At 59.2% G+C, this 24742-nt stretch overlaps 13 protein-coding genes across 13 annotated transcripts; 6 read left to right on the forward strand and 7 right to left on the reverse strand.

Annotated features, from left to right (window-relative positions):
- Positions 1-92: 92 nt before the first annotated feature.
- PHYSODRAFT_329915 (hypothetical protein) lies at positions 93-1465 on the forward strand (the record flags this gene model as incomplete). Its single annotated transcript, XM_009526480.1, has 3 exons — positions 93-876; positions 959-1050; positions 1124-1465. 3 exons carry the CDS (start codon positions 93-95, stop codon positions 1463-1465), a joined length of 1218 nt encoding a protein of 405 aa, XP_009524775.1.
- Positions 1466-1540: 75 nt separating this feature from the next.
- On the reverse strand, positions 1541-2252 carry PHYSODRAFT_354439 (hypothetical protein; the record flags this gene model as incomplete). The annotated part of the gene is made up of 4 exons (XM_009526481.1): positions 1541-1770; positions 1862-1952; positions 2023-2072; positions 2160-2252. 4 exons carry the CDS (start codon positions 2247-2249, stop codon positions 1594-1596), a joined length of 408 nt encoding a protein of 135 aa, XP_009524776.1. The 3' UTR covers positions 1541-1593.
- Positions 2253-2400: 148 nt separating this feature from the next.
- On the forward strand, positions 2401-4276 carry PHYSODRAFT_350857 (hypothetical protein; the record flags this gene model as incomplete). The annotated part of the gene is made up of 1 exon (XM_009526482.1): positions 2401-4276. The coding sequence occupies exon 1, from the start codon at positions 2438-2440 to the stop codon at positions 4274-4276; it is 1839 nt and encodes a 612-aa protein (XP_009524777.1). The 5' UTR covers positions 2401-2437.
- A 223-nt stretch (positions 4277-4499) lies between these two features.
- Positions 4500-5873, forward strand: PHYSODRAFT_329918 (hypothetical protein; the record flags this gene model as incomplete). Its single annotated transcript, XM_009526483.1, has 6 exons — positions 4500-4667; positions 4748-4933; positions 4998-5285; positions 5358-5496; positions 5564-5670; positions 5736-5873. The coding sequence occupies 6 exons, from the start codon at positions 4500-4502 to the stop codon at positions 5871-5873; spliced, it is 1026 nt and encodes a 341-aa protein (XP_009524778.1).
- Positions 5874-6001: 128 nt separating this feature from the next.
- Positions 6002-7330, reverse strand: PHYSODRAFT_557833 (hypothetical protein; the record flags this gene model as incomplete). Its single annotated transcript, XM_009526484.1, has 4 exons — positions 7134-7330; positions 6875-7051; positions 6376-6786; positions 6002-6310 (listed from the first exon to the last, which is right to left on the reverse strand). Exons 1-4 carry the CDS (start codon positions 7284-7286, stop codon positions 6002-6004), a joined length of 1050 nt encoding a protein of 349 aa, XP_009524779.1. The 5' UTR covers positions 7287-7330.
- Positions 7331-9765: 2435 nt separating this feature from the next.
- Positions 9766-10848, forward strand: PHYSODRAFT_251306 (hypothetical protein; the record flags this gene model as incomplete). The annotated part of the gene is made up of 2 exons (XM_009526485.1): positions 9766-10743; positions 10846-10848. The coding sequence occupies 2 exons, from the start codon at positions 9766-9768 to the stop codon at positions 10846-10848; spliced, it is 981 nt and encodes a 326-aa protein (XP_009524780.1).
- A 271-nt stretch (positions 10849-11119) lies between these two features.
- Positions 11120-14650, reverse strand: PHYSODRAFT_557837 (hypothetical protein; the record flags this gene model as incomplete). Its single annotated transcript, XM_009526486.1, has 2 exons — positions 11120-12505; positions 12587-14650. The coding sequence occupies 2 exons, from the start codon at positions 14648-14650 to the stop codon at positions 11120-11122; spliced, it is 3450 nt and encodes a 1149-aa protein (XP_009524781.1).
- A 1694-nt stretch (positions 14651-16344) lies between these two features.
- On the forward strand, positions 16345-16789 carry PHYSODRAFT_285692 (hypothetical protein). The gene has a single exon (XM_009526487.1). It carries the CDS (start codon positions 16350-16352, stop codon positions 16707-16709), a length of 360 nt encoding a protein of 119 aa, XP_009524782.1. The 5' UTR covers positions 16345-16349; the 3' UTR covers positions 16710-16789.
- A 476-nt stretch (positions 16790-17265) lies between these two features.
- PHYSODRAFT_495086 (hypothetical protein) lies at positions 17266-18084 on the reverse strand (the record flags this gene model as incomplete). Its single annotated transcript, XM_009526488.1, has 4 exons — positions 17266-17394; positions 17470-17593; positions 17680-17804; positions 17896-18084. 4 exons carry the CDS (start codon positions 18082-18084, stop codon positions 17266-17268), a joined length of 567 nt encoding a protein of 188 aa, XP_009524783.1.
- A 268-nt stretch (positions 18085-18352) lies between these two features.
- On the forward strand, positions 18353-18676 carry PHYSODRAFT_285693 (hypothetical protein). Its single transcript, XM_009526489.1, has one exon. The coding sequence runs from the start codon at positions 18392-18394 to the stop codon at positions 18620-18622; it is 231 nt and encodes a 76-aa protein (XP_009524784.1). The 5' UTR covers positions 18353-18391; the 3' UTR covers positions 18623-18676.
- Positions 18677-18705: 29 nt separating this feature from the next.
- Positions 18706-20543, reverse strand: PHYSODRAFT_490531 (hypothetical protein; the record flags this gene model as incomplete). The annotated part of the gene is made up of 3 exons (XM_009526490.1): positions 18706-18753; positions 18868-20301; positions 20373-20543. The coding sequence occupies 3 exons, from the start codon at positions 20541-20543 to the stop codon at positions 18706-18708; spliced, it is 1653 nt and encodes a 550-aa protein (XP_009524785.1).
- Positions 20544-21366: 823 nt separating this feature from the next.
- Positions 21367-23746, reverse strand: PHYSODRAFT_497283 (hypothetical protein; the record flags this gene model as incomplete). Its single annotated transcript, XM_009526491.1, has 6 exons — positions 21367-21549; positions 21620-22073; positions 22135-22475; positions 22540-22917; positions 22983-23120; positions 23192-23746. 6 exons carry the CDS (start codon positions 23744-23746, stop codon positions 21367-21369), a joined length of 2049 nt encoding a protein of 682 aa, XP_009524786.1.
- Positions 23747-23896: 150 nt separating this feature from the next.
- PHYSODRAFT_354442 (hypothetical protein) lies at positions 23897-24677 on the reverse strand. The gene is made up of 3 exons (XM_009526492.1): positions 24301-24677; positions 24150-24234; positions 23897-24083 (listed from the first exon to the last, which is right to left on the reverse strand). Exons 1-3 carry the CDS (start codon positions 24566-24568, stop codon positions 23921-23923), a joined length of 516 nt encoding a protein of 171 aa, XP_009524787.1. The 5' UTR covers positions 24569-24677; the 3' UTR covers positions 23897-23920.
- Positions 24678-24742: the final 65 nt, after the last annotated feature.

Here is a 24742-nt window from a genome sequence, read left to right on the forward strand (position 1 = left end):
TTGATGGGCCTCATCTCGCTCGAGAAGAGAAGAGAGACCTTAACGACCTTGTTGCTCTCTCATTAGCAAACGTGCCTGCTCTGCGCCTCGAGATGCACATCACTGCCGCGACTCCGAGACCCGTGCCCAAGCGCGAGCCGCCGCCGCCCGAGACGAGCTTCCACCTGCCGGACCTCGTGGCGGCCAACGGACACCTCGGAGCCGACACGGCGGCGGTCGTCGGCTGGCCGCCGCACCTTCTCGGACCGGCGACAGCAACGACATCGACGTCAGCGTCCTCGGCGTCGACGCCGTCTCCGACGACTGTGGCGTCCTGTGCGACCTCGACGGCTGAGCCGGTGCTGCTGGCTGCCTTCCCGTCGAAGCGACTCAACTGGACGCGACGACTGGTCATCACCAAGCAGCCTGCATCCGAGTTTTACAAGGACGAAGGCGGCAAGGCCAACGCGCTGGAGGTGGAGGTGACGCTGGTGGAGTTCAACGAGCTGGGAGAGCCCGCGCGCTCCCCGGACCAGGAGTTCATCGACATCCCGCTGCGCATCCTGCTCTTCTTCGAGTCGGGGAAGCGCGTGGACGACACGGACCAAGAGATCTTTCGCTTCGTGGGCAACGACTACGACTCGGTGGTCATTCGGGCTTCGACGCGCAAGGCCCTGGTGCAGTTCCGCCTCGAGAAGGTCAGTCGGCGGAAGGACGGCCAGCGATTCAAGCTACGCATTGAAGTGGACCAAGAGCAGTGCACGGCCAACGTCGCAGACCTCACCCCGGTCTTCACGAATGCAATCTGCGTACTGTCCAAGCGCAAGCACCCCAGCTCGTATAACTCGGACTCTTCCGTTCGCGCGCGAGAGCCTCCTCCGAAGCTGCTGAAGAAAGGTAAATTATGTTGGTTGTTTTTTTGCATGAGGAGATGGTGTCGTTACGCTCGTCACTAACACGTCGATATGCTTGTATGCAGCAGACTTGACCTCGATGGAAGAGCGGATTAACCGGAAGATTGATGGAGTCGCAACACAGGTCCACCACTTGACCCAGTTGGTCCACAAGCAGGTTGGTTCTGGTATTCTACGACGTACTTGGAACTATTTCTTGTGGTCTCTAACCTCCGCCTTTGCCACGTCAGAACGAGATTCTCACCAGGCACAACCTGCCTACAGTGCTCTCTCCTCCGATGCACTGCCCTCCCAGCGACAGCTCCATATTGGAATGGTTGCTTCGGTCCAACACTGCAGATGAAGGCCCCTGGCCCAAGCCCGAGCCGGAACTGTTCCCCACCACGGTCATGCCCTACTTTGAAGGCGCGGACGAGCCGTACCATGGCGTGGACGTCGATCTCACGTCTGCGCTGGTTCCTCACCCAGCTGTGCCCTCTGCAACAACGACGACGACGACAACAACGACGGCTCCTGCAGACGTGCGTACCAGTGAGATGACGAAACCTACGCTACCCTTCGGCGACATTTGAGTTGTGCTCTTCTGTGTGTGTAGGTAGCTGAGACCGTAGGTACTGTCTCATTTTCGCGTACGAGAACTCTCGGCTAGGTCGAAAATACAACTGCGGGCGCGTGGCCCGCTCTCTTTGATTGTGAGAAGTTACTCTTTGGGCTGCTGCGGTGGCTGTTGGGGTGTGGCATTGACCCCCGTCTCGAGGAAGTGTCGGAAGTCGCCCACCACCTGCGCCAGGTTGCCCGCCGTCTGGATCTGGCGGTGCAGATCCACGTTCTTGGGGCTCTTCTCCATGAGGTTCAGCAGCCTCTCCTTCCGTCGCAGCTGCAGGCAACAACACAGACAGCAGTTAGTCCCCCGCCCGGCGTATCATCCCAGTATTCAGGCGGCAACGTTTCCAAGAGTCCAGACGTACTATCTCTTTGTAGAGCTCGTCGCACACCGAGTTGAACTGCTCGAGCTTCTTGACCACCTGGTCCTCCACGCCCGTCTGGCCCTCGCCCTCACTGCAGCAAATTGCACACCTCAGCGTCAATACCTGCATCAATTTACTATACATAACGGCCGATGACGCACGGGAACTGCTCCTCGGACTGCACGAGCGTGAGGCACTCGGACACCAGCTCCTGCACGACGCGACACAACCTCAGTCAGTGGCACTGGCAGTGCAGTGTATAACTCATGCCAGCTCGGGCTCAGCCAGCAGCACGCACGTCGAACTTGACGCAGACGTCCTCCACGCGCAGCGCGAAGGGCTTGTTGGGGTCCTTGGCCGCCTCGCTCGTCAGCATCACGTTCGCCATGGTCGCCCAAGTCGACGTCTAATAGCAAAATGGCTCGGCCCCATTATTGTGTTGCTGTCATTGGTCCAAAAGGAGTATGTGATTTTCACCCAATCCCCGTGCGTCATCCGCCGCGTCCCCCTTCCACTTCACAATAGGAGCTCAGGCAATAAGGGAGGCAGGAGCAGGGAAACCGCAGCGCAGCAAGCATGGCCGGCCAGCGCAAGCTCCTGAGCGAGATCGACCGCACGCTCAAGAAGGTGAGCGAGGGCGTGGACGTGTTCAACGAGATCTGGGACAAGGTGTACGCGGCCCAGGCCCAGAACCAGAAGGAGAAGCACGAGGCGGACCTGAAGAAGGAGATCAAGAAGCTGCAGCGCTTCCGCGACCAGATCAAGACGTGGATCGGCAACTCGGACGTCAAGGACAAGCGCCCGCTCGTGGATGCGCGCAAACTCATCGAGCAGAAGATGGAGGAGTTCAAGGTGTGCGAGAAGGAGACCAAGACCAAGGCCTACAGCAAGGAGGGCCTGGCCCAGGTCGAGCGCCTCGACCCGGAGCAGCAGGCGCGCCAGCAGTCCCACGCCTGGATCCAGGACTGCCTCAACCAGTTCAACGTGCAGATCGAGGCGCTCGAGAGCGACGTCGAGCGCCTGCACTCGGCCAAGGGCCGCAACCGCAACAAGGCCGAGATCGAGGAGAAGGAGAAGCTGCTGTCCAGGCACAAGTGGCACATCCTCAAGCTCGAGCAGATCAACCGCCTGCTGGACAACTCGGCGCTCGAGCCCGACCAGGTGGACGAGCTCAAGGAGGACGTCGAGTACTACCTCGAGGCCAACCAGGAGCCCGACTTCATGGACACGTACGGCGACGACGACATCTACGAGATGCTGGACCTGGACACGCTCGGAGCTGCGGCCCAGGTGGCACTGCCCACGGAGCAGGACGTGGGCATCGACGACACCAGCTCCACGACGTCTGCGTCGTCCGCTACTACTGCTGCGACGCCCAGTGGACGTGGCAAGACGCCGCGCAAGAGCGCCACGTCCTCGATGATCACAGGCATTGGTCGCGCTGGTGCGGTGAAGCCTATTGACCTTAAGACGTCCACGCCGAGTCGCTCCAGCAGCTCTACTAAGAGCGACACATCGCCGCCCAACGCCATCAAGACGGATGAGCTCAAGATCGGCAAGGGCCGCACCACCCCGCAGCGCGCCAAGAGCGGATCCTCAGACAAGAGTGCCAGCAAGGCGCCTACTCCAGTGCCGTCGTCTCCTGCCGTCGGTGAGCAGCGCACGCCAGCACGCAAGGTTTCTCCGCCTACGCCGCAGCGTTCTCCGTCTCCGAGCATCGGCCGGGGCCAGGTCGTTGGCCCGAGCTCGTCCTCTTCATCCGCGTCCCCTGCAGCAGCCAAGGCCCCAGCGGCGGCAGCGCCGTCACCCGCGCCGTCTAACGTATCCTTGCCACCGCCGGTCCCTACTCCAAACGCTGCTGCTGCACCGCCCGCAGTTTCCGTACCAGAAGCTTCACCCGGCACCGGATCCGCAGCGCCTACTCCTACGGCTGCGGCATCTAAACCTCGGCCCATGGAGGATTCGCCCCAACTCACGGAGGAGCAGAAGCAGGTGCTGCGGTTGATCGACGAGAGCTTTCACTTCATTCCCGAGAGCCGCGACTCGGAAAAGGCCAACCGCTACGTGCCGCGCAACCTGTACCCGACGCCGGCGTCGTTCCCGGCCACACCGTCCACACTCTTTTCGAGCGCCCCCATCTTCGAGAAGCTGGACGTGGATACGCTCTTCTTCATCTTCTACTACCAGCAGGGCTCGTACCAGCAGTACCTGGCTGCGCGCGAGCTCAAGCGACGGACATGGGGCTACCACAAGAAGTACAAGACGTGGTTCAAGCGGCACGAGGAGCCGCAGGTCACAGGCGAGGACTACGAGCAGGGCACCTTCGTCTACTTCGACTACGAGACCGGCTGGTGCCAACGCATCAAGACGGAGTTCACCTTCGAGTACAGCTACCTCGAGGACGAGCTGCAGTAAGCTAAGCCCCCGCCAGTAAAAAAGTTAACCCTGAACTCGTGTGTGTTCGCGTTAAACTTGTAGAATACGTGGAGTATTATTATGTATGCCTTGATGACAATTGCGGCCGCGAACGTTCCTAAACGATGGGGTCTGCTAGCATGTTCATCATTGCCGTCGCTCATCCTATCACATCGCGATGCGTGCCAAAATCTCATTCCCGAAAGTCTGACGTAGCGCGCAGATGTCCTCCACTACTACTAAGACCGACTACGCCATCTCGATGGCCAGCGTGCAGGCCGCCGCCGAGCGTATCAACGGCTTCGCACACCGTACGCCCGTGCTAACGTGCCACGCCCTCGAAACGATCGCGGCGGGGGAGAGCGGAGCCCCCAAGCGCCTATTCTTCAAGGTACCCGCTAACTAACCACTAAGTGCACTACCTCTTCCCCTCTGCAAGTGTATTGACGTAGATCTCTTGTGTAGTGTGAGAACCTGCAGAAGGTGGGTGCGTTCAAGTACCGAGGTGCTCTCAATGCCGTCAAGAAGTATCTGCAGGAGAAGAAGGAGAAGGGGGAGAAGACAGACACGACGTTTGTCACGCACTCGAGCGGGAATCACGGCCAGGCATTGGCTCTTGCGGCCCGAGACGCCAACTGCAAGGCGGTGATCGTCATGGTGAGCGTCTGCACTGCAAAGGGAACCAGACAATATCATGCTAATAGTCCTGAGTGCGTTGCAGCCCAACAACTCGCCGAGTGTCAAGCAGAACGCCGTTCGCGGCTACGGTGCTGAGGTGAAGCTGTGTGCTCCGACGAACGAGGCGCGTGAGAAGGCTGCCAACGAAGTCGTCGAGGCGACTGGGGCTCGCTTTGTGCATCCGTCGAATGATCCGGACGTCATGAACGGCCAGGGCACGGTCGCGCTGGAGCTGCTGGAACAGGCGAAGGAGTACGGGGTGGAACTTGATGCAATTATCGTGCCAATTGGCGGCGCTGGACTCTGCTCGGGAGTTGCAATGGCTGCGAAGGTATACGAGGTGCTGTTGCTGATGCTGCTGGCTTCGGTCCCTGTTACTCACTGTGATGTATATGTATCCTAGTCCGTTCAACCCGGTATTAAGGTGTTCGCGGTGGAGCCCACCGGAGCAGCCGACGCCTACAACTCCTTCCAGAAGCACGAGTTGATGGGCCATACTGGCCCCATCAACACTGTGGCTGACGGTCTCCGGACCACACTGGGTAAGGAATGCTTCGACAGTCAACTACCTTGTGAGCATGGGTTGTAACAAGTCTTCTACTGATTCAGGCGACAACAATTGGCCCGTCGTGCGAGACCTCGTGGATGAGATTCTGCTCGTTTCCGACGACGAGATCGTCTCGGCCATGAAGCTGATCTGGGAGCGCATGAAGCTGGTAAGGAGAGATTGCTCACCATTGTCAGAGGGAGGAGACTCACCGCAGTCGATGTGGATTGTTAGGTTGTAGAGCCTAGTGGTGCTGTGGCGACGGCTGCTGTCCTCGCCCACAAACTTCCGGCAGGGATAACCAACGTGGGCGTCGTGTTTTCGGGCGGAAACGTTGACCTCGAGAAGCTGCCGTGGGCTCAAAAGGCCTGAGGACTATGCGATAGATAGGTGGTCCTAGACTTCCAGAAGTCGTTGAAGCCTCCAGTATCGTGGGCAAATTCGTAACGCAACATCAACTGAGTTTGCTTTATCGTTGCCATGTTCGTCTAGTTCTCTATTCAGCTGAACAAGTAGCTGAGCGCCACGTAGATGCCGATGCCCCACACCCAGCGAGGGATGCCGAGGCCGTTGTCACCCTTCTGTACCTCCGGCTCCGGAGTTGCGATTTTGCGCAGCTCTTCCGCCGCCGCAGTCTTTTCGCCCGCGTCGGCATCAGACTGGGAGGCGGCAGGGTGCTTCTCCATTTTCAAGCGCTTCCTGGCAGCAGCCGGGAGCGCGTCGGCCTTGACGGCCTTGGACGACTCTGGACGACGACGGGAGGACGAGGCCACTTCTCCTTGCAGCTCGCGCATGTTCAGCAGAATAGCCTGCACGAAGGAATACGTTAGTCCTGCATTCAATCACTTCGAAGACAAAAGTACGCACTACACACCTGGTTGATCTTCAGCAGCTCAACGCTCAGCGCGAAGTTTTCGCGGGCCAGGTCGTGGTGGAAGTATCCTCCAATCGCGCGGCATCCGTTCAAGAAGGGCGGGAAGGCCGAGTGCATCACATGGACGAACTCGTGCATCGTCATCTTGGAGAACAAGTACGTGGGCAAACGCGCGCCTCCGTAGATGAAGTTGAGCTCCAGCACGAAGCAGAGCACGCCGGCGGCCAGAGACCACGCGCGCGCCTCGCGGGCGTTCTCGCCCAGCGTCAGGACGAACGTCAGCACGGCCCAGATCGCGTAGTACGTCAATGATCCAACCAGCGTCTCAATCTGCAGCGAAAAGAGGTCCTTCTCCACGGAGCTCTCGCCGTACAGATCGTACAGCGGGCGCTTGTTGGCGTCTCCCAGAATCTGCAGCAGCAACAACCAAGAGCCGCATTTGTACGTCAGCACCCAGTCATCTATCTAGCTACCTGCATATATAGCACACAACACGCACGTCGAAGGCGAGGCGGAGGCGGTTGAACTCCTCCGTGGCTGTGGGCGACGGGTTCTTGTCCGGGTGGAGCTCCACCGAGCGCTGGCGGAAGGCGCGCTTGATGTCGCTGTAGGACGCGTCGCGGTCGACGCCCACCACGTGGTAGAAGTTGTTCTCCTGCTCGTACAGGTCCATGCCCTGCAGCATCAACATAACAGTAATATTAACATCAAACAATTGATAATTCACCCATTGCCGCTGCTGCAGCTGCAGGACGCACGATGGTGACGGCGGCGATGGCGACGAGGAAGCCGACGGCGTAGAAGAAGGCGCGGCGCTTGGGGAAGCGGCCGGGCTTGAGGATCCACGAGATGGCGGGCGAGATGATGAACATCTGCACCAGGATGCCCTGGGACGAGTCGGACTTGCCCATGGCTGCTGCGGGGGTGCGCTGAGGTGGCGGCGGAGGCTACGTGGACACCTCGGGTGAGCTCTTGCACTGTGCGCGCGGTATGATGGAGACAGTGATGGGCAAAATCGCGCCGATTGGTCGAAACGGAGAACGAACAGGCTGCTGTGATTGGTTGAATATCGACCAATGGACAGCGTCCTCGGTAGTCGCCTCCCGACTAGGTACGACCCCACTTCAACCAGTGCAAGTTGGCGCTCAACTCACCAAGTTAGCATTTGAATTTGAATTTGTTGCGGTTTAGATGGCTATCTACTCCCAGGATCGCGCTCAGCTGCAATCCCGCCTATAGATGACGTGCTCGTGCGGACACGCACCTACGGTAGAAGCCCCCAACTCACCAAGCTAGCAATGTGCGGAGCGATGGCCACGACACGGCTGCGGAGTCAGATACGTTATTTGAATCTGGCATTGAACTTCGACGTAATGAGCACTATGGCGCTTGTCGAGGCTTGTGATTCGGCAGCTCGCAGCACCGCGACTTCAGCAGCGGGGAGTAGATATCGTCGTGTTTGATAACGCTCGGTGTTGCTGCAGCCGGGTTTATCGCTGGCTGCTCACTGTCTCGGTCTGGGAGTTGCCACCGGCATACGCAAGATGGCCGATCGATCCATCGCCGACAGTGGCGGGGATCATTGCGAAACGGTTGAAGCGTAGCTTGCGTTTGAGTGCCGCTCCTTACTGCCTGGACCGAGTGATGAGATACCACGTCGCGCAAAGCCGATTCCTGGTCCTGCCTGATATTACCTCACCGGGTTCTGAACGAGCCGTTCTCCCTCGCTAAGTCGACTGCGGGTCCGTCATGGACCCACACTAACGAGCGTTAGTGTTCACTTGGCACTCCCACGGAGTTTCTAATTTAACTGCCAAAACTTTTGACGTAAAGAGCGCTATGATGTTCGCTCGATATGGGTTTGGCTCTGGAGCCGAAGTCAACCGTAGGTGGTCGAGGAAAAATGAGTCGTTCAGAACCCGTCAAACTCATGTCAGGCTTGACCGGCACTTTGGGTTTGTGGTATCTCATCACTCGTGCGTTTCCGTCGGAAACTTCCCGACAAGGTGAGAAGTGGTGCCCAAACGCAAGCTACACACCTCAATCGCTTCGCAATGATCCCCGCCACTGTCGGTGATGGGTCAATTGGCCGATTTGCGCGTTCAGTGAACAACCAGCGGCCGCAGCAATAACGAAGCGCTTACAAACAGTACGGTGTCCCTGCTCCGCTGCCAGAGTTGCAGTGCTGAACTGCGCGAGGGTTGTTTGCACATGTAGCAAGTTGATCAATGAGTATTGTATCGCTTGCCGTCAAATGCTGCTCGCGCACCGAAATGTCCGTTACACGTCGGGCTCCAGTTGCCGTCGCCAGTTGGCGACTAAAGCTGCTTGGCGCTGCGCCTGCGTCACCTCCGCTGTTCGCACGGGCTCAGCCCACCTCGCCAGATGCCGGTGCATCCTGGAGTTGGCGACGGAGCTGGCGATAAAAGATATAGCTCGCCAGGACGAGGACGAGTCCCAGGTGGCGCAGCGCAGCCCCACGTTCGCTTCAACGTGAGCCCGAGGTCGTTTCGGGGTGCGGTACTGTACCACACGACATGAGGGTCAAGTCAAGGTGACCTCTTCTGGCCCAATCACTTTGGTGGATGAACGAACTGCGGCTTGATCGGCGGTCAAATGGCCGCTTGGGCTTTGATGCGCAAACCGCGGAATGAAGAGCGCCTCGATCAGCAGCTTCAGTCCTGGCCGCCGGCGGACCGAAAACGCATCCTCGACGGTCGCGGCAATGCCCGATTGATGCTCGCTGCTTGGATGGCTGCTTGGCGGTGCACGTGCCGGGCCTGTTTCGCAATGTCTTTGCGTGGACATTGCGCGGCGCCCGCTTACGCCCCGAAGGCGGAGGAACATGGGGCTCACTCGCGGCTGGCTGGTGCTGCGGAGCCTCCTCCTCCACCGCCACCGCTGGGCACCGGCATGAACCCGCAGGGGTTCAAAGAGGCAGAAAAACTACGGAGGAATCGCCGGAACAGCCGGCTTGCATTTCCTGCATTTCCGCGTGGGGCGACCACCATTGCATTGGCATCTCCACGCTTTTGCCGGACGACCCCCCGAGCTTTTCGACGGTGGAGATCTCTGAGCCAGGAAAGCGTGCAGAAGCGCCCGCGTCGACGATCGCGTGGACAGCAGCGAAGCGCGAGGTGCAAATCCCGTCATACCCTCCCCCCGAGCGCCGGCAAGCCCTGCCACCTCGCTCGCCTGCATCCGTTCATGGTGCGGCGACTTTGCTAAATGCCACCTTTTAGCGTCGTGTCCAACTTTTAGCTAAAAGTTGTTAAACGAGAGACGTGTCGCATACGAATATAAGCGCGCGGATTGGATGCAGCGAATCGGCGCCGGTGACGTCGATCCATGACGCGCGAGGACTAGGGGTACGTCAGCCTCGAGGCCTCGATGGGCAGCACACACCAAAGTCTCCAGAATTCGAGGACGCCGAGCTCTTCACTCTTGAAAAAGCCACCTGGAGCGGAAGCCACGCCCGAGAGAGAGACCAAGACGCTCGCAATGGAGAAGATGGACGCCACTACCGCCGCCGCCGCCAGTCTGCCCCAGCTGCGCCCGCACAAGACGCGCGAGCTGCTCATGGCCGCGCCCAAGGTGGCCCGCGTGCAGCAGCAGCAGAGCGTGTTCCAGAGCATGTGGATCGGCGCCACCGCCGGCATGGGCGGCATCATCGCCGTGTACCCCGTGGACGTGGTCAAGACGCGCATGCAGAACAGCCGCGTGGCCTCCAGCGCCGTGCAGACGCTCACCACCATCTTCCGCAACGAGGGCGTGGGCTCCTTCTACAAGGGCCTGGGCCCGCAGCTCTGCGGCACCATCCCGGACAAGGCCGTGTCGCTCGCCACGCGCGAGTTCGTCAAGAGCTTCTTCGACAAGCCCAACGAGTTCAAGGCCTCGCTCACGTCGGCCGCCGTCTCGGGTGTCATGCAGTCCATCGTCATGAACCCCGTGGAGGTCGTCAAGGTGCGCATGCAGCTGGACAGCACGCTCAAGCCGCTGGGCGTCATCCGCGAGCTCGGCCTGCAGGGCCTCTACCGGGGCTACTCGGCCTGCCTCGCGCGCGACGTCATGTTCGCCTCCACGTACTTCACGCTCTACGACATGGCCAAGACGCAGCTCGGCGTGCAGGACGGCACCTCGCTCGGCTGGTCCATGGTCGCCGCCTCGACGGCCGGCATCCCCGCCGCCTTCCTCTCGACACCGCTGGACCTGCTCAAGACGCGCATGCAGTCGCGTGACGCCACGGTGCACGGCTTCATGAACACGTACAGGCAGGTGACGGCCCAGGGCGGCGTCGGCGCGCTCTTCTCCGGCTGGGGCCCGCGTGTGAGCCGCATCGCGCCGCAGTTCGGTATCGTGCTGGTGTCGTTCGACTGGCTGTCGCACCGCTTCAGCCCCGCTGTCGAGCACCTGCCGGAGCCGGCCGACACAGACGCTTACGCCGACTACTGAGCACCCGAGCTGACGCCGTAGCTACGGCCTCCGCTCCACACACACACAGATAGCATATCATTACGAACACTATTCATGTTAACCTATGAGAAAATAATACACCGAAGCCAAAGTGCCGCGTGTTAACGAACACGAACGCCATTCAACCGCGTGAATCATCATCATATCCAGAGCTGGGACCGATGCAGATCAAAGTGTCTTCTCTTACGCAGTTATCTAAGGTTGCGAAACAAAGCAGGCTAGAAGGTCCCCCCGTCGACGAGGTTGTCTATTGAGGGCTGCACTGGTACGCTTACGCTTCCTTGGTGAGCCAGGCCAGCTCCGGCTTGCCCGACGACTTGGCAAATGACTTGGCGTCCAGGAACACTTCCACGTTGGCCTTGAGCGTCACCTGCGCGGTGGCGTTGCGCACGGAGACCGAGGCCTCGGCCGACTCCAGGGCGGCCTTGACGTCCTCGTACTTCATCGACGCGACGTATGCCGTGAACTGCTCCACCGGCATGGTGGCCTCGTGCTTGGCCAGCACATCCGCGGACGCGAAGAGCACGGCGGGGCGGGCTACCACAAGCTTCACGCTCGAGTCGGCGAACTGGGCCTCCTCCGACACGATCGGCACGCTGTGCGCAGGCTGCAACGACAGCGGAGCCGGGGCCGTGCCCAGGGTGGAGGCGATCATGGGCAGGAATGACTGGATGGCCGTCGAGATCGGGCCCTGCTCGCCGCCCTTCTCCTCGAAGTACACGTGGATCTTGTCCTGCACCACCAGGCCGGCCTTCTTGCGCAGCTTCTGCACGCGGGTGATCACCTCACGCGCGCAGCCCTGCATCTTGAGCTCCTCGTCCTCGCGGGTGTCGATGATCACCATGAGGTTGCCCTCGGGCGACACGTCAGCCTCGAAGATCTTGCTGTCGCCCTTGAACTCGCGCTTCACCAGCAAGTCGTCGCCGGTCAGCTCGTGGCCCTCCAGCGTCACGCTGCCGCTGGAAACGTACTCCGCGACATCGTCGTGGGTCATCTGGGCGATCTGCTTCTTCACGCCCGACAGCGCCTTGCCGAGACGACGGCCAAGGGCGCGGCTGTTAGCCTCGGCCTTAAGCACGCACCACTCCTTCTCGTCCGTCGAGAACTCGAGGTCGCGCATGTTGAGCTCGTCGTGCAGGTACGTCTCCAGGCGGCGGAGGCCGTCCAGCGTCTTCTGGTCGTTCGAGACCACGATGACCTTCTTCACCGGGTTCTTGAGCGAGATCGTGCGGCGCTCGCGCACCACGCGGCCCATCTCAACAACGCTCTGCAGGTTCGTCATGAGCACCTCCACCTCCTCGTCCACGCGGCTGGCGTCGAAGTCCGGCAGCATGAGGAAGTGCACGCTGGGCGACACGCCATCGGCGTCCTCGGCCAGGTCCTTTCCGGCTCCGTTCACCACGTTCGGGTGGAACTGGCGCAGGAATTGGTACATGTACTCCGTGAAGAACGGCGTGAAGGGGGCCATGAGCTTGGCCAGGTTGTACTCCACCTCGTACAGCGCCGAGAGGGCCACAGCAGCCTCCTCGCTGCCGGCGCTGCCCTTAAGGCGAGGGCGGTTGAGACGCACGTACCAGTTCGTCAGCTGACCGATGAAGCTCACCAGACGCGGCACCACCGTGTACAGACGGTAGGCCTTCATCTCCTCGTGCACGAACTTGATGAGGTTGTGCAGGGCGGCAATGATCCACGAGTCCATCACGTTCGTCGAGGCCAGAGCAGCCTCACGGTTGGGCACGAAGGCGACACCAGTCTCGAGCTGCAGGCGGGTGGCCTGCTGGGCGAAGAAGCGAGCCGAGTTGAACCACGGCAGGAAGATCTCGCGGATAACACCAAGGACACCGGGGGCCTGGAACTTGAGGGGCTCGGCACGCACCACAGGTGAGTTGATGAGGTACAGACGAAGGGCGTCAGCGCCGTACTTCTGCAGGATCTCCTCCGGGTCCGTGAAGTTCTTCAGACTCTTGCTCATCTTGCGGCCGTCCTCGGCCAGCACAAGGCCGTTCACGATCAGGTTCTTGAAGGCCGGCTTGTCGAACAGCGCCGTCGACAGCACCATCAGCGTGTAGAACCAACCACGGGTCTGGTCAAGACCCTCAGCCACGAAGTCGGCCGGGAAGTTGGCCTCAAACTTCTCCTTGTTCTCGAACGGGTAGTGCTGCTGGGCGTACGGCATGGAGCCACTCTCGAACCAGCAGTCAAACACCTCCGGAACACGGCGCAGAACGCCCTTGCCCTGCTTGGACGGGATCGTCAGGTGGTCAATGAACTCGCGGTGCAGGTCCGTCACCTTCTCGCCCGTCAGCTCCTCAAGCTCCGCGATCGAGCCTACGCAGACAACCTCCTCGTAGTCGTCGCTCACCCACAGCGGCAGCGGCGTGCCCCAGAAGCGGCCACGAGACACGTTCCAGTCCTTGCCGTCGACCAGCCAGTTGTGGAAGCGCTTTTCCTGTACGAAGCTCGGCACCCAGTACGTGAGCTTGTTGTTGGCCACAATGCGGTCGCGGATGCGCTCGACGTTGACGAACCAGCCAGGGATGGCGCGGTAGATCAGCGGCGTGCCCGAACGGTAGCAGAAGGGGTAGCTATGCACCTCCGTGCCCTTGGACACAAGGCGGCCGCGGTTCTTGAGCTCCTGGCAGATGACGTCGTCGGCCTTCTTGACGTGCAGGCCCTTGACGAGCGGCACGGCGTCCGTGAAGACGCCGTTGTCGTCCAGCGGGTCCGGCAGCGTGAACTTGTCGGCCACGCCCTCGCGCACGCAGACGCGGTAATCGTCCTCACCGAAGGTGGGCGCCTGGTGCACGATACCGGTACCGCCCGAGTCGGACACGTAGTTGTCCGAGAGCACGCGGAAGGCGTTGGACCAGTCCTTGAAGCAGTCGAAGAGCGGCACGTATTGCTTGCCCACGAGCGTGGAGCCCTTGAACTTCTCGAGGATCTCGAACTCGCCGCCCTTGTAGCCCTTCTTGGTCATCTTGGGGTACACCTGGCACAGACGCGCCTCGCCGAGGATGTAGACCTTCTCGGTTTTGAGGTCCTTGATCTTGACGTAGTCGAAGGACTCGTTGACGCACAGCGCCAGGTTGGACGGCAGCGTCCAGGGCGTGGTGGTCCAGGCCAGGAAGGCCACGTCCGGGTCCTCGACGAGGGGGAAGTTGACGACCACGGACGGGTCGGGCGTGTCGCGGTAGTCCAGGTTGGCCTCGAAGTTGGAGAGCGACGTGGTGCAGGCCGTCGAGTAGGGCAGGATCTTGTAGCCGCGGTAGACCAGGTCCTTGTCGAAGATGGTGCGGAAGACGTTCCAGACCGACTCCATGTACCACGGCTCCATGGTCTTGTAGTCGTTCTGGCAGTCGATCCAGCGGCCGATGCGCTTGACCACACGCTCCCACTCGCTCGTGTAGCGCTGCACGATGCTGCGGCACTCGGCGTTGTACTTGTCGATGCCCATCTCGAGCACCTGCTCCTTGGTGGTCACGCCCAGCTTCTTGTTGATCTCGTTCTCCACGGGCAGGCCGTGGCAGTCCCAGCCGAAGCGGCGCTCGACGTAGTGGCCCGTCTGGTGCGCATAGCGGGTCACCGTGTCCTTGATGGTGCCGGCCAGGATGTGGCCGTGGTGCGGCAGCCCCGTGGCGAAGGGCGGGCCGTCGTAGAAGGTGAAGGGCTTGCGGTCCTTGGACAGCTCGAGCGACTTGTGGAAGGCGTCCAGCCGCTCCCAGAGCTCCAGGATCTTCACCTCCTCGTCGGGGAACGAGATGCGCTCGGGCAGCGAGCGCGACGCGGCCGGGTCTTGCGCCATCGTGTCGGTCGGGAGCTAGCTACAAGTAGTGCGGGCGGCGCGGCCAGATGCGATATGAGGAGGGATGACGTCTTTCTTGGCTTGGCTTGGCTGGCCCGAGGGCACGCACAATTGTACCGATTTTAGGGTACACCTGGCGAAAGATCTCCTGATAGGGAAACTGTTTGCGTCATGGCTACAAGTTGCCTTTTTGCCTTGAGAGCGAGTGGCGAGACTTTTTTTTGATAAGCAAGTTGTCGAAACTGCAGCGGTGGTTCATCATACTACATGTAGTGCCGCATCAATACATCACGATTAGATGAGCGTGCGACGCATTGCAGTTTGTACATTGCGGCCATGAGTGGTGGTCACCATCAGCGAAGTTCACACCAGGCCTCGGAAAAAATAATTATTCCATTGCAATTACTGTATTTTTGTACGGAAATATGTATTATTGGTTGCTGGTCGTATTGAAATTGTTATTATTGAAGCCCAATTATCATTAAAATGTTTGACCATACAAAAACCGAGTTTAGCATGATTCTCGATATAAAAGTAATTGAAATAAATACATACTATTGGTGAATGATATATTGAAATGATTATTATGGAGACCGAACTCTGCAATTCAATATGATACTGTATTTTCCGAGGCCTGGTTCACACTGCACATGCAGAGCGAAGCGCTTGGTCACAATGCACTTCCCGAAAAAGTTCTTGGCGGAGATCACCGCTGCTTGTGAGACGCTGCTCGTGAGTGATAGTCTTTCCTCGCACTCAAGCATTCTCACGTGTTCCCGTACATGTAGATGCAGATGCATTTGACAACTTCCTCCCTACCGTCCCAGGGCGAATTGTATCCAAACTCGTCGACAAACCGTGGGCGGACCAATCCAAGGCTGACTCACTCACTCTTCGTGCCGTCGAACCTTTTCGGCGACACAGCGAAACCTTTACCCAACTCAACCTGTCAGTTGAGAGTCTCAGCTATGGAGCTACATGTATCTAGCTGTTATTCTGCTTCTTAGGGCAAGCGTGAACGTGTTCTCTCGACAAGAAGCCGTCGCTGGATTCGGAACTGAGACCGAAAGATGGGGCGGCAATCTCTTCTTATGCGGCGGCGAGAATTTCTCGAGTGATTACCGACGACGCGGCGCACATTGCGCGCCTCCATCGCATATTTAAAGTGAATGGCGGCTGGTCTAGCCTCTGCCCTGAGTCATCGCAGCCCTCACAGCTCCACAGCGTTCTTCTCCTTGCGGTTGGTCCCTCGCAATATTTTAGCGACCAGCAGTGCACGCGGCACAGCAAGCCCAACTGCCTCCCTCGAAGTCACCGACCAACTGGTGGAACAGTGCTCCTTATGACGAACACTGGGCCACGCATCAATGCTCAGCCACTTGAGCCAACAACGTACTCGGTGGATACTCGCCGCCGGCTGCCGAGACAATGCGCTCGAGTTCACAGTGTTCACTTCACGCCTGCTGCTGGTTCGGAAGCGCGCCGACCACGGCTTGACTGATCCCACCGGACCATTCGCCCAGATGGAAAGCCGCACCGCTCTTCCCCTCCATCGCAGCGGAGACCGCCGCCGCGCCGTCAAGACGCGCCCCGAGTTTCCCCGAGTCCAGCGCAACAACTGCAAGCGCCGACTCGCAGACTCTTGGCACTCCAGAATTCGAACCTCCACGCTCAAGCCACCCCCCAGGATCTCTCTACGATGGGCCTGCGCGACTCGACCCGCAAGCTCCTGTGCAAGTTCGGCGCGCGCGACAAGAAGCAGCAGGAGGAGGCCGAGCAGCTGCAGCCCGTGGCGCTCGCGGGCGCCAGCAAGCGCTGCACGAACCGCTCGGAGCTCTGCAGCTCGTTCGCCGCCACCGTCGTGACCCGCGAGGAGCTCGAGGGCCGGCGGAAGGCCGCGAGCGAGGGCTGCGCCAACTATGAGCAGTGCGGCATGTGCACGCGCAGCTTCGTGGCCGGCACCAGCCGCTACACGGGCTTCTGCTCGCTGGACTGCAGGTCGGCGTCGCTCTACACGCAGTCCGCGCGCGTCTACCGGGGCCGCTACCGAGACGCCTGAACAACCAGCAAGAACTTCTTCATCATCCACCGAGCGGACACTATTAACTTACATGTGGAAGCGGAGCGCAGTGACTGGGGCGGCCATGTATTGTAGTCGTCGAGTGTAGTCGTATCCGTCGTGTGTCGCGTCGCTCCCGAGCCCGCACTTCCCTATGAGCCCAAATGAAAGCCTTTTCAAGCCGCCTGCTCCCATTGTGTTCGTTCGTCCTAGCTAATCTACGGCCGGTGCGCAGCCGGCCAGACGTTGCGCTCGGCGTCGTGCGCCACGTCCGGTTCCGAGTCGCTGTCGTCCTCGTCGCCAGCGACAACTTGCACTACGACGCCTTCCTCCCCCTCCTCCTCGCTGCTGCTAAAATCGTCGTCGTCGTCGTCATCATCGTCACTTCCATCCTCTCCCTCCTCGCCTTCTGTGTCTCCCTCCTCGTCCTCTTCACCCTCTTCGCCATCTTCACCTTCGCCGTTGATTTCGTCCTCGGAGAACATGAGCGTTCGGCAGGTCGGGCACTCGATGTTGCTGCGACAGAAACACCATACACAACACGTGAGACTGACAGTCAATCGAAGGGAACTATCCACTCAGCAGTCTGCTCGTACTGGTGCTTGACGTATGCCTTGAAGCAGCTCGCGTGCATGACATGGCCGCACGGCAGCACATTCACGCTCTCGAGCGAGTCGAAAGTCACCTGCCACACCAAACCAAGCATCAATACTCAATACCCCAAAAACCGATAGCTAATAGCGACTGGAGCAGCACTCACATCGAGGCAAATGGGGCACTCGCGGTGCATGGAGCCTTCCAGACACTTGTGCTTGGCCTCGAGCGAGTGCGGGTAGCACCCGCAGCACTTGACGCAGTGGTAGTAGTTCTCCCGCCCTCCAACACTGCCAAGCATCATCATCACCATACAACACGCTCACGTTAGCACTACGACCCACGCGCCAATCCCCCACCTCGTGTAAAGACGCACCGGCAGATGCCGCACTGGTCGCAGTGGAAGACCTTCTTCTCCGGGCCCTTGTCGTCGAAGAGGTTGCACACGGAGCAGAAGTACGCGGCCATGTTCTCGTGGCAATTGCTGCACTCTTGCGCGCACTAACATGCATACACATATATACAACACAGCAGCGTTAGCTCGAGCAGCCACAGCCTCTTGCTCGGTGGCTGGACGGACGGACGGACGCACGGGCTGCTCGGTCTGGCACAGGTCGCAGCGCATCTGCCTGATGGCGAAGCGGTCGATCTGGTGCTGCTCGCCGAACTTGTCGTCGTGGCACAGGCGGCAGCCCACCCACTGCTTGCAGCACTCGGCCAGCACGTGGCAGCGCCGTCCGTAGTGCGGGCACTTCTCTGCTGCTGCTGCTGGCGTCTCCATTCTCACTCGCGGTTGTTGGTGTTATTGCCTATCAAACGAGAACTGATACCGAGCGCACTTAGCGCGCACTTAGCGTATGGGTGTGGCGCGAACTTAACTCCATTGCTCGTCTGCAATGGAGCCGCAGCCGCGGGAGTCCGCAGCGGCGCAGCCCAAGGCGACGACGGCGCCCGCAGGCCGCCAGCTGGCACTGCGCTCGACCTTCTCATCGCTCGCAGCCTTCGCCTCCAGCGGCGTGCTCGCGCGTGCGCCCACCATGGAGGAGGGCGTCAAGTTCTCGGGCGGCGCTGTGGCGGCTCTGCTGGCCATGCGCTACGCCGGCAGCCTGCGCTCGGCCTGCGTGCTGGGTCTGCTGTCGGGCCTGTTCGCCCACTCGCTGTATGCAGACGTCCTACGCAAGAAGCGGCGGCGACGGGGCGACAAGCGGCTGGAAGGAGACGCGAGGGAGGAGAAAGAGGAAGAAGAAGAAGAAGAAGAAGAAAAGGAGGAGAAGGAAGAAGGAGAAGACGCCGCTTCAGACAGCAGCGCCATCAGCTGAGAGCTCACAGCCGCAGCGTAGATACCTTACTGCTCTAATGATTATTGTACTGCTACACGATCTCGCTGTTATTGGTTGTTATGCTAGGGCTGCACTAGAGCCTCCAGCGGGTTCTGGAGCAGGAAGAAGCGCTGGAGCTCGGCGGGACATTCCTGGCAGAACGCGGTGAAGCTAAAGGGGGAGGAAACGGAGAGGTGGTTGGCTAGGAGTTGCTGTTGTGCCTCTGGAGTGGAAGTCCCTGCGACAGCCAGCAGTGACGAGATGCATTGAGGAGCGTTGGAGTTGGCGTCGCAGTGCTGGCGCAGCAGTTGAAAGGCGCGGAACAGCCCTCGTGGGTAGCGAGGAGCGAACTCCTCGAGCTGATGGCGGTCGCTGAAGGAGCAGGACGGGTGCGTACACCAGACGAGAAGCATCGGCAGCAGATCCACGTGGCCCTCATCAGATCTGTTGCTGTCGGATGCAGTGGCAAAGAGTTGGAACACCAGCTCCTTCAGGTCGTCGGTCTGGTGCCCGTCTTGGCTGTTGCAGCGCTCCTCGAACCACAGCGGGAGGTGCCAAAAGTCCGCGTTGGAGAGGGTGACTCTGTGGTCGTGGTTGCGCTTCATCTGTCGCTTTGTCGCCGGTAGCACCATGGCGCGCTGTTCGTACGTCATTATGTCCTCCAGCGAAGGCAACCCTGCAAATTGGATGCACAGCATCAACCACACGAACTTCCGCCACGAGACTGCACCGCGAGAGGAGCACTGCTGGAGAGTGAGGGCAGCTACCGCGCTCGCATCTCTCCACGGAGCCGGAAACGCCTGTTTTGCTGCCACCTCGAGGACCAGCGCCACGAAGACTTCACTCGCGACGGCTGAGCCTCCGAACGCCCCCGCTGCGATCGGATCCGACTGCTCCCAGTTCTCACAGGCACGAACCAGAGCACTCAGCTGCGCCACTGTCACGAAGTTCTCCTTTTGTATTCGCGCCAGGCGTTTGGCGATCCCAGACAGCGAGCCAAGCTCCAAGTCCCGAATCGGCCAGGTGGCGTGCCCTCGTGATCGAATCCTCTTCATCACTTCCGCAATCGCCTTGTCTTTTGTGTGGATATCGTCTTGGACGGCCTGCTGTAGCCGTCGTGCATCACTCGCGTAAAGCTGCCCTGCCACTTGCCTCAGCCGATCAGCAAAGCGACACAGTAGAGCTACTTGCTGGAGCAGCCGAGAGATCTCGTGTGTCGTCACACTCGTCTCGCTCAAGGTGTACTGCTGCGTGGGAGGTTCATCGGCCATGTGGAAGGAGTACTCGGATGCCACTTGGCCGAGGATATTCAGAACCTCCTCTCCAGCAAGTTGAGCCACATCTCCACCTCCGGCCTTGTCACCTCCCAGCTCTGAGGCAGCGCTCATCGCCTCCCGAGTGAGTATCTTCGACAAAACCACCTTCCGCCCCGAGTCTTGCAAGCTTTCACTGAGGAAAGGCACTCGATCGTACAGACTGGAGTGCAGCAACTCGAGCTTCTGCATGATGTAGTCCTTGAGCACGAAGCAAATGGAGGGGAGAGCCTGGTACACGAGATCCACAACGCTCATCACTTCTGGAAATGGGTCTTGGGCGAAGGCGCTTACAAAGTCGTTGCCTGCTACGCGGTTGAAGTCGGCCATGTCCCCCAAAGAGACTTCGAGCTCCGTCAAAATGCGCTACGCACGATCACAATCAAGAGGTTGGTCAGAGCCTTCGTCGACAGCCATGTGAAGTGAATCAGCCTTACCTCTCGGAGCTCGTGGCTAGAGTTCCCATTCGCTGTCCTCAGCCTCGTCGCGGCCTGCTCCAGAAGAGCTTGGAACGAGTCAGCCCCACTCAGCAGCTCGCTCTCCAGATCCTGCTCGGCAGTGACAGCGAGCGTGGAGATGGCGTGTACAGCTGAGCGGATTGTTGCCATGGGCTCACGAATTTTCTGGTGCAGACTCTCGTCTAGCTGCGAGTTGGAAAACGTCAGCGGGAGCACGATACGATGAGCACGTATTCAACACAAATGGAGTGAGCTCTTCTCACCTTTTGCAACATGTTCATGAGGTTGACAAAGACGTCGTCCGGGAGGTCAATGTCCTTGGAGGCTCGCATCCACAGCATTCGATCTATGGTACTCATGGACTCGCGTCTCCTGTGGCGTTCGTCTTTCAGCTGTTCGGGGAGTGTATCAGCCGCACACTCGATCACTGCAGGCATCGTTTTGTACAGACTCTGGGTGTACAACTCGATGCACAAGTGGAAAACTTCAGCCAACACGGCTCGGTGCAGCCCCGCCTGTTTGATCTGGATATGGCGAGTAGATTGACTCCAGTAAGCTTCCAGGCTGGCCCGCTGCTCGTCGTTACGAGCTCGCAGCTCCTCGTCGGGGGTCATTTTCCGTTGGCTTTCGGCGGATTGCAGCTTCAAAGACGAGGGCCTGGCCAAACCGGACGTCGAGTCTGAAGCTTGCAGGGTTTTGTCGCCGTCCAGTGGCTCTGCCTGTGGAGGAGGGTCGAGCGATATTGACACAACGCAATCCCACGCAGAGACAACAGCAGGAACTGATACTGTCGCGTCCTCTGGTATCCCCGAGCCTGCTTCTTGAGTAGCTGTGGCGCTGGGATCGCTCTCATCGCTTGGGAGGTCTGCCAGAATGGCCTTTTCCAATAGCTTGGCTTCGTCCAGATTTCTGCTCCAGGAACCAACGCTCAGAAAGTGTAACAAGCACAATAATCCCAGGTGGAAAAGTGTGCCTACCTAGGGAAATTGTGTAGCATGCATCCGCCCACTGACGGGTTTGAGGCACCATCGATGGCTGCTTCTCGTCTGCAGAGCGAGACGGCTTTCGCGACGATATCTACCGCCATTGTGTCGGGGATCGGCGTGTTCTTCTGTCGGAGGGCAGAGATCTTCGAGCCGAAAGCACCGAGCTCCCGCTGTCACAAAAGCCACCAGACACTCATTAGTCATTCATCACATTCCGTTGCAAGCCAAGATGCAGCACACCTCCCGGTCACTCAGAGCCGCCACTTGATCTCCTAGCTTCTGAGGGTCGTAGCTCAACTTTACACATTCGTCTACGAGCAGATCCAGTTGCAGGAACGCCAGGTGGTGCTCTGTCGAGACGCGTTGAGCAAGCTCGACGCCGCTTTCGTCCTCTGTGAACACACTCAGGAAGACGAACGAGGGAGGGAAGCTCCAACTTGTATCCAACGCTGCGCCCTGTTGCCCCCAACTGTCAGCCAGAGCTTGAATGTCGGGTTTGACGTCGAATGTGGTAAGTCGGGACTGCAGCGGAAGCGTGGCCCAGACTTCCGAGCCCGACAAAAAGTTCTGAATCGATACTTCCAGCTCATAACGCAGTTCCTGCCCACCCTGATCGCAGTGTGAAGGCTTTGAAGGAGCGACTTGAAGGAAGAGTTGCTTCTTCAGTGGGGTAATATCAAGTACGTCCCTATCGCTACAACAACGACAACACGCTAGGTGAGTTGACCCCCCCCTGAAATCTCTAGTAGTCTTACCTGGACGATACGACTGCCAGTGCTAACGAAATCAATCCGTCTAATGCATCAGAGCACACGTCCCACTTGCGGAGCTGCTCCTTCTTCCGCGTCGCCGAGCGAAGCTCCTCCAGCACCTTCATGTCTTCTTCCCGCCTCATACTTCCAGACTCTCGCAAGCGTGCGTAGTTCTCCTCCAGCTCTTCTCGCTTGTCATCCAAGTACTTTTGACGTGGATCTACTACAAGAGGCCCACTCTCCTCTGGTACCTCCAACGCCTTGGCTGCGTCTGCATCGGTCAGATGAATGGAGTTTTGGTTATCGCCACCCTGCAGCCTTCCCGTCTCATGAGCCTCAATAGACTACAATATCATCGAGTACGCATGAGTTTTCAGCCATTCACCAGTCAATTAGTAGAGCAATCACCTTCTTCTGGTCCGCTAGGGCTTTCTGTCTCCTCATACGACGGTCTTTCTCCGCTGCTAGCTGCGCCTTCCGCCGCTTCCGCAGTTCTTTCATCATTTTGACGTTGTTCGAAGGCCGGAAGTCGAGATCGTCCACGCGCTTCTCGAGGCTGCGGAAATGTGCAAGCGAGCCAGCGTCACTCGCTGGAATTGCATGCAGAGCTTGTTCTGCTCCGCCAGAAGCCAGCCCCAGTCTGTTCATGTTCTTCTCGAACTCGACCACCCCAACTGCAGCATCTTGCTGGCTTTCTGCCAGTTTAGCCTCGGCATAAATTTGCCTCCGAGCTTCCAAGGCCAGCTCGAGTCGCAGGTCATCGCGCTCTGCTGCGAGGTAGCGGCGCTGGTACATGGAAGACAATTAAACTCCATACATCGTTGCAGTTGTCGTTGAGTAGTGCGACTTACCTGGGTTTGCTGCCACTTTTCGTGGTGTTCACGGTCCCAATCGCGCATGAACTTTGCCTTCTCTTGTAGATGAGCGCGTGCGGCAGCGTACCCTGCTGCCGAGTTGGCACTTTTGTCGGCTTTGGCTTGTTGGTGCAGCTGCAGGGGAAATAGCAAGGTAGAGTAAGTAAGTTCTAGTCACCATGATTTACGCATACGCTTGACCTTACATCGTCTAGCTCGTTTTCAGCGTTCCACTGCGCTTGCTCGAACTTGCGCAGGTACACAGCCATGTCGACGCCCTTGTGGAAGCGAACCTCTTTCGGGTGAAACTTCTTGGTCGTGGTCGCTATGAAGCGCTCTTCAACGTCGCGTGGAGGGAGATCCGACTTGGTGGCACTTGACGTCGCTTTCGTGGGCTCCTCGATCGCTAGTGACTTGGCCTTGGCTGTATCCGGTCTGCCTTTGGGGCGTCGGCGTAGGAAGTCCTTGAGCTGCAATAGAAACTGGAGCACAGCGGAGCGCTCCTCCATCATGATAGCCCGGCGGGTGTTCACTGGGAACGGGACACAGAGCCCCTCGAACTTCTGGCCTAGGAGCTCCATGTTGTGGATCTTGGCTGCAGTGGTGGACGAGGTTTCGTACCTCTCGAGATGCGGCTCCAAGCCTTGCAGGTGAAGCACCTCTGCGATGATGTACCCGTTGCTGGCGTCCCGCTCCAGCACCTCAACTTTGTGGTGCAGTTTGAGTTCATCGTTCAGCCACCGCAGCAGCAGAGCGCTCATGACTGCCGGCTATGGCTAGTGGCCACTTCTACAACAACCGACAATGACAGAAATACCCATCCTGTCGCCTCAAAGTGGATATGGTGGCTTTCAGGCTGCATGAGCCTACCACTTTGTCTCTGATGCACGGCCGGATCAAGAAGGTATTAAAACCATGCATCAACGTTTGCATGGTCAGCACGTATTGGTATTAGTAGAGTTACATTGGTTGACCATGCGGTTGATGCGGTCCAGCTTCTGACGTCGCGGCATGGGCGAGCGGCGAGTCCACGCCGTCAACTGCATGATGCGCTGCTCCAGCAGCTTCTCGTCCCACAGCAGCGTGTCCACCGAGAATCTTCCGGCAAACACACAACACCGTCAGCAACCTCCCTCCTTTCAGCCCAGGTTAAGGACAACTCACCCGCTCGGGACACCTTCCTCAATGGCTGGAGACGCTTCCAGGCTCTGCTGTTCACGCCGGTGTCCATGACGCAGCGGGACATACCCTACACAATGATACCCGTTCAGTTCCACTCGTCACCGCTCATTCTTTATCAGAGCCAAACGCCCACCTTCCGGAGGGATCGGCGGCTGCCCGATGCTCGTAACGACCACCACCTCCTGGTTCGGGTAGAATCTGGCCCACTTGTCGCTCGTGTAGAAGCCCACGCCGTCCGCCGTGACACCCCTCGTGAGCTCCTGGTTGTCCGCGTCGCGCTCGCTACCAGACGACGACGACGACGACGAAGCGGAAGAGCCTCCACTGCCACTTCCACTGCAGCTGCCGCTCTGCTCGTGTGCAGCCGCGTCCAGACTGAGGGCCTCCACTTGGTTCTGCATCTCCTGACTCTACAGAGAGCGAGGTCACACCCACCCACCCACGCACAGACTCACTCAGTCGCCGAGCTAAACGGAGCAGTGAGGGGCCCACGCAGTGTGGGGCCTCCCCAGCAGCTTTTTCTATGGATTCTAGGCCGCTCCTAGCCGACCAACACACGCATCAACACGCAGAGC

The sequence above is a fragment of the Phytophthora sojae genome (assembly GCF_000149755.1).
Source record: "Phytophthora sojae unplaced genomic scaffold PHYSOscaffold_3, whole genome shotgun sequence".
Taxonomy (NCBI): Eukaryota; Oomycota; class Peronosporomycetes; order Peronosporales; family Peronosporaceae; genus Phytophthora; species Phytophthora sojae.

Coding starts and splice junctions, on each gene's coding strand:
- PHYSODRAFT_354442 (XM_009526492.1), bottom strand. CDS start 24,568: ATGCAGAACCAAGTGGAGGCCCTCAGTCTGGACGCGGCTGCACACGAG. Junction 24,235..24,300: donor GCCGCCGATCCCTCCGGAAG/GTGGGCGTTTGG, acceptor ATCATTGTGTAG/GGTATGTCCCGCTGCGTCAT. Junction 24,084..24,149: donor GAGGAAGGTGTCCCGAGCGG/GTGAGTTGTCCT, acceptor GTTTGCCGGAAG/ATTCTCGGTGGACACGCTGC.
- PHYSODRAFT_285693 (XM_009526489.1), top strand. CDS start 18,392: ATGCGCTACGCCGGCAGCCTGCGCTCGGCCTGCGTGCTGGGTCTGCTG.
- PHYSODRAFT_285692 (XM_009526487.1), top strand. CDS start 16,350: ATGGGCCTGCGCGACTCGACCCGCAAGCTCCTGTGCAAGTTCGGCGCG.